We start from the raw sequence: 5,947 nt of genomic DNA, 5'->3' as shown, positions 1-5,947 counted from the left end.
AACAACTGCCTGAGGATCTTTCAGAGAAGAGTGCAATGAGAAACCTGTGGGAGTTGAAATTGTGTCTTCCACTTTCAATCATTCATCCACCATTATTTACAGGCTGTTATCCGTTAACTACTCCAGACCTGAGATACAGGCTCTCTGTTTACTCTCCCCTCACCCAAATAGATGGGGGAGCTACCGGGGGAGAGGAAGTTGAATGATTAAACTGAGGCCGTTTACATGCCAAGGTTGGGTTTGTGTACGTCGAGGCGAGGTGGGACTGACGGCGATTTGAATTCCCCTCTGGCCAATAACCAGGTGACTCCACCCTCTGTGCTAAAGAAATCTGCTTATATGAGCAATCAGAACTCCACAGAAAACTCACTTTGTCCACCTCTGAAATACTGACGTAGAGAAGACTTCTGCTCACTTTGACTCAAAGATTCACGACATGCCTTCAGTGGGACTGGAGATACTTGGAGTGGGTCTAGCTGTCCTGGGATGGATCTCAGCCATTGTGTCCTGCGCCCTGCCCATGTGGAGAGTGTCAGCGTTCATCGGGGTGAACATCGTCACAGCACAGACCACTTGGGAAGGCATCTGGATGAACTGCGTGGTCCAGAGCACAGGTCAGATGCAGTGTAAAATCCACGACTCCATGTTGGCTCTCACTGCAGACCTCCAGGCCGCCCGCGCTCTTACTATCATCTCCATCATGCTGGGCATTGTCGGAATCATGGTGGCCATTATGGGGGCAAAATGCACCAACTGTGTGGATGACGAGTCGGCCAAGGCTCGGGTGATGATAGCTGCCGGGGTGGCCTTCATCCTGGCCTCTCTGACCCAGCTGATCCCTGTGTCCTGGTCAGCCAATTCCATCATCATGGAGTTCTACAGTCCAATCATACCTGAGTCCCAGAAGAGGGAGATAGGGGGGGCTCTGTACCTGGGCTGGGCTGCTGCCGCGTTCCTGCTCATCGGAGGGGGAATCCTCTGCTCCAGTTGCCCCCAACAACCTGAGAAAAGGTACGGGCCTCCATCAAAGATGATGTACTCCCAGCCGAGGTCTCTGGCCCCAAGTGGTTATGATAGGAGGGACTATGTCTGAACTCACACCTGCTCTTTCTCACAACTTTGCGGAAAAGACTGCTTGGAGAGAGCTCCAATTTGTTTATAACTTATACACATTTTTCTTAATGTTGAGATTGAAAACTATTTTCATGCCACTACTGTATATGCCATTTAGAACAGAGCTGTATATGCCATTTAGAACAGAGACTTCAAAATTGTTTGCCTTTATTAAATCTATTGTGTGTTACTTTGATGCTGTTGGAGGCTAACAACTTTGTTAGTGATGCTGTGTAGCCTGTATTTTATACTATGGAAATAATTGTATAATTTTTGATCCGAATTCAGAAAATACATGAATATGCATTTGTACTTCTTTATTGTTTTTCACTGTATTGGTTGTGTATGTGTATTGACAAGGAAGTTCAAGTAAGCGTGTCATGAAGTCATTTCATTTTGGAATCTATTCAGTGTGTAAATCAGTTAATCTGAAATGTTTCAATGTTCAACATGTTCCATTTTAAATTAAAGGCCTTTTTGTATTTAAGTTGTCTTGATCATTTAAACGTTTGACAAATATATTGGTTTAGGTTTTCTGTCTCCTTATCGTTATTAAGGGTGAGCAGCTGAAAAATATGGTATTTTGAAGTTTATTGATAACTTCTCTGCATGTTGTTTTTTTTGTCATGTTCATCAACAATGCCCTGAATTATATTGTCACCTCCTAGGTGGTATGAGCCCTCAGGTTTAAAACCCCTGCTTTATTTCACAGTATAAATGTGCCCATAATAAATATTTAATTGGTTTTAAGGTCATGGTACACTCAAAAAACAGAAACGTTGAACCTAAAAAAAATATTTAAACTTTAAATTATTGCTTTCAACTAACCTGATACAGTTATGTGAAATCTGTTGACACAATACATTTAATTAATGTCAACGTTTCAGTTTTTTCAGCGTAGGTTCTGGATACCAAACTAACACCCATAGGAAAATGTTAATATATAAACACTTAAAAGAGAGATTTAAGTGTTTAGAGATTTGGTAAAATATCTGATCTCCATATCGACAGGTGCAAAGATAATTTGTGATTCCATGCACCCTGCACACTCGACTGTGAGTCTGTTCCTCAGCACATAAATCCACCTGGCTGTCTCCCAGCTCTGTGTGCTCTGTGATAACAAGAACCGCTACTTTGTCAGCTTCCCCACACTCGACTACCTGAAAACAATGGAACTGTTTCATTCAGAAGACACTGGGGGCGGTGGGGGCTTTTCTAGGGAAAAAGTCCCATCTCTGAAGAATTTCAAGGGCATTCTGTAGACAGACAGTCATTAAGGCAGATCAAACAAAATACTGCTCTCAGGTGAAAGCCTCATAACTCTAAGTGTTAAAGTGATCTTTAAACTGAACTAGTGCATACATAAAGTTTAAAAGGTTTCCATCCTTGGTCTTATGAAAACTCTTAAAACCCTCTTTGTACGTTTTTTTTAAAACTGCCGTCAAGCTTAAAGCATGATGTTTTGTTGTCTTTTTAACAGCATGAAGCACTGGCATTTTAGACCAGTGAATAAGAGTAGAAGGATGTAACTGAGCAATGTAGGTCAATCATTCTTTGTATATTATACATTTGAATAACAAAAATCAAAGATCATCAGACCTGTACAAAGAAGCTTACGTCACCGACTGTAACAAGAGTTTTTCAGGTAAAGGTAGATTCTATTTTAATCAGTCACGTTTGCTGTCATTTGCACTTTTTCAATCATACAGTAAGCCTTAACCCACCTTAGTACGTCTTCATTGTTTTCATCGTTTTCATTGTTTATAACAACACACTCAATGGTTGTATGCCCTTTCAGCTGTAAAAGGCCCCTTTGTGGCCCGGCCCATTGGGAGCCGGCCATGTAAGCTGATCTCAGAGTGTGTCCAGGTCCTTCCTCCTTTTTTTAGTGATGACAGCACCTTCAAGGACTCCTCCCCTCCACTTGAGCCTTATAAAGGATCCTGGTGACGTTGAGGCAACAGATCATCACACACTCACAGATGCGAGGCCTGAAATTAAGTTAATTGCTAGTTTGGTCTCTGGTTGACTCTTCCCCTTTGCAGGAACTTTTCTGTGACCTCCTTTCAGGTGTGGCAGAAGAGGAAGACTTTTTAAGTATGTCTATTGGGCTGGAGTTGATAGGCATCTCCCTTTGCATTTTGGGATGGATTATTGCCATTTTAGCGTGCGCCCTGCCCATGTGGAGGGTGACAGCCTTCATTGGCAGCAACATTGTGACGGCTCAGATCATCTGGGAGGGCCTGTGGATGACCTGCGTGGTCCAGAGCACGGGCCAGATGCAGTGTAAGGTCTACGACTCCATGCTGGCCCTCTCCCCGGACCTCCAGGCGGCCCGCGCCCTCACCATCATCTCCATCCTGTTAGCCATCCTGGCGGTGCTTGTCTCCATCGCCGGGGCCAAGTGCACCAACTGCATTGAGGACGAGGCCTCCAAGTCCAAGGTGATGATCATCTCTGGGGTGTTCTTCATCGTTTCCGGGGTCATGCAGCTCATTCCTGTCTCCTGGACGGCGAACACCATAATCAGAGACTTCTACAACCCTTTGCTCACGGACGCTCAGCGGAGGGAGCTGGGGGCCGCGCTCTACATCGGCTGGGCGGCTGCTGCCCTCCTGATTCTCGGAGGTGGATTGCTCTGCTGCTCCTGTCCTCCTCGTGAGACCAGATACAACCCTTCAAGGATGGCTTACTCTGCCCCTAGGTCCGCAGGTGGCCCAGGGTTAGAAAGAAAAGACTATGTCTGAATGGACGTCAAGGAGGAAGAGACGTTATTGAATCACAAACCTGCTCGCCTCACCAAGCTGAAGGTGTAATGAGGGAAAGAGCTAAGGAAACAAGGAGACTCCGTGATGAAGGATGTGTTTGATTTTGCCTTTAATGTTAAGTATCTCTGATTAGACGCTTTGTTATTCAGAGACTGAAAAAGCATGCAAAGGACAGTGGAGTGAAAATCTCGTTTAATTATGTTTCACAGAAATAGTGTTCTTAGTCTTTTTTAAGGTCAACACACTAAAAGTTATTGTTAAAATCAGTATGCAATTATATACTTTTATACAGTTCTGGCGCCTTAATGTTTACTACTGATTTTTTTAAATAAAAAACGCCATCACTGTATCAAGTTTAAGCTTTATAGGCACTGGGCACTGCTGATTATAATATGAAAGACTTGGATGTGTTGAATTTGATGATGGTTATCAACTATATTATGTTCTGTAAATACTGTAGTAAGAGTATGATTAATCACCGGTAAATAAGAAGACAGATGATAACTGTATTCAATGCAGCTTTTAGTGCAGTGTTGTAAGGTTGGGGATGGGTAGGTAAGGTATGGAGGGGGGGGGGGGGGCGGGGTTGACAAAGGAGTGCTTTACAGTGTGCAGAGAGGGAGTCAAAAGCTCCTGGGTTCATCCGTGACAGGAATAATACCCAGGTGACTTACACAACTGAAGTATATGTATTGTGCTTTTTTAATAAACACAACTTTTTTTAAAGATACAGCACATCTTTATTCATTTCAAACAGCTGTTTCACGAGCTCAGTCTGAAGATCGAGCTCCATTTCAGATTTCGTAACAACATATTCCCTCCCTCGTGAGTCAGCGAACCGGTAACCAAAATGACGGAGTTTTCTTATTCTGGTGCCTGAGTAAGATGACACTGACATACAATCCTGAGGGCTACCTTACCAGCAACTTAACCACACGCGCTCTAAACAATTAGCCACAGGATCAGTTAACGGGCAGAGGCGAGAAGTGTGTGAGCACAGAGAATGGAGTCTTTCCAGACAGGTTACATGATTTATTTGTTTCTTAACCTTCAGACTTTAGTTATCATTGCATGCTTGGCTCAGCTTGCATCTTCTTTCCAACACCTTTCTACCTATACAATAACACATCTGCTTGTAAAAGCTGCCAAGTATCACCAAAAACTTCTTCTGACTGGTCACTAAACAAGATGTAGAACTTAATTAGAAGTGCCTTGAAAAACAAAAGCATTGCGTATTTTTTTCTAAAATGGTTCCATCTTTTCCGGAGATGTCCAACTTCCCTTCAATCTTCCTGTTTTTCCTGAAGTCTCTTTTATCATTAAGACATTTTGGAAAGCGGGACAACATGGCATAGTTATCTACAATTTAGCATATTTCAAATGTCTATCATCCTGAGTATTCATGATAGACATGAGTAAGGCTAGGACTAGTTTCCCACACCAAATGCAGTCACACCTGACAAAGGAAGCGACTTGAAAGTTTAATGACCATCTCATAGTAAATATGGTGGGGGTCACTTGGGGCTATATCACATTACTTTCCAACTGTTGTCACTTACTCCCATATCAATGTCGCCTCTAACAAAAGCCAAGGAACTGCTTGACATCTGGTCATGATTACAGTTATTACAGATTAGAGCTAATTTTGACTCTAATGATTATAGAATCATTTTTGTATTGTTAATAAATCCATACAAGTTTCCACATAAAACTTTTAAAAGGGGATGCCTGGTACATTAGTCAGGAAGAGTAAATCATTCAGTGACCTAGTTTGTGTCTGTCAATAACATGGCTCAATGCCAAAATGACAAATGAGGAAATATCTTTTAGTTTATTTTATATAAAGGATATGTTCAGATGAAGTCAGATTACACGATGCCGTAATACTGTATATATCCTGACAAATACTTCTAATGCTATCTATGCATGGCCTGTTGTGTGCAGTGTGGTCGTAGCATTCTTAGCATTTTTGCTATCAATTTTGGATACAATCATTTAATTGCTGATCAAAACAAATCTATTAAAATACAATTCCAATAATAATAATAGCTTGGATTTATATAGCG

General features: G+C 42.2%; 2 protein-coding genes across 2 annotated transcripts; both read left to right on the top strand.

Annotated features, from left to right (window-relative positions):
• Nucleotides 1-276: 276 nt before the first annotated feature.
• On the top strand, nucleotides 277-1,345 carry LOC104963022 (claudin-3-like). The gene has a single exon (XM_010791570.1). The coding sequence runs from the start codon at nucleotides 437-439 to the stop codon at nucleotides 1,091-1,093; it is 657 nt and encodes a 218-aa protein (XP_010789872.1). The 5' UTR covers nucleotides 277-436; the 3' UTR covers nucleotides 1,094-1,345.
• Nucleotides 1,346-3,092: 1,747 nt separating this feature from the next.
• LOC104963021 (claudin-3-like) lies at nucleotides 3,093-4,434 on the top strand. The gene has a single exon (XM_010791568.1). The coding sequence runs from the start codon at nucleotides 3,213-3,215 to the stop codon at nucleotides 3,858-3,860; it is 648 nt and encodes a 215-aa protein (XP_010789870.1). The 5' UTR covers nucleotides 3,093-3,212; the 3' UTR covers nucleotides 3,861-4,434.
• The last annotated feature ends 1,513 nt before the right edge of the window (nucleotides 4,435-5,947 follow it).

This window comes from Notothenia coriiceps, unplaced genomic scaffold (assembly GCF_000735185.1).
Source record: "Notothenia coriiceps isolate Sejong01 unplaced genomic scaffold, NC01 NC01_scaffold00035489, whole genome shotgun sequence".
Classification (NCBI taxonomy): Eukaryota; Metazoa; Chordata; class Actinopteri; order Perciformes; family Nototheniidae; genus Notothenia; species Notothenia coriiceps.
Note: the sequence above shows the minus strand (reverse complement) of the source record. Positions and strands in the feature narration are given on the sequence as shown.

Bases quoted from the DNA above. Each gene is read 5' to 3' on its own strand.
- LOC104963022 (XM_010791570.1), top strand. From the start codon at position 437: ATGCCTTCAGTGGGACTGGAGATACTTGGAGTGGGTCTAGCTGTCCTG.
- LOC104963021 (XM_010791568.1), top strand. From the start codon at position 3,213: ATGTCTATTGGGCTGGAGTTGATAGGCATCTCCCTTTGCATTTTGGGA.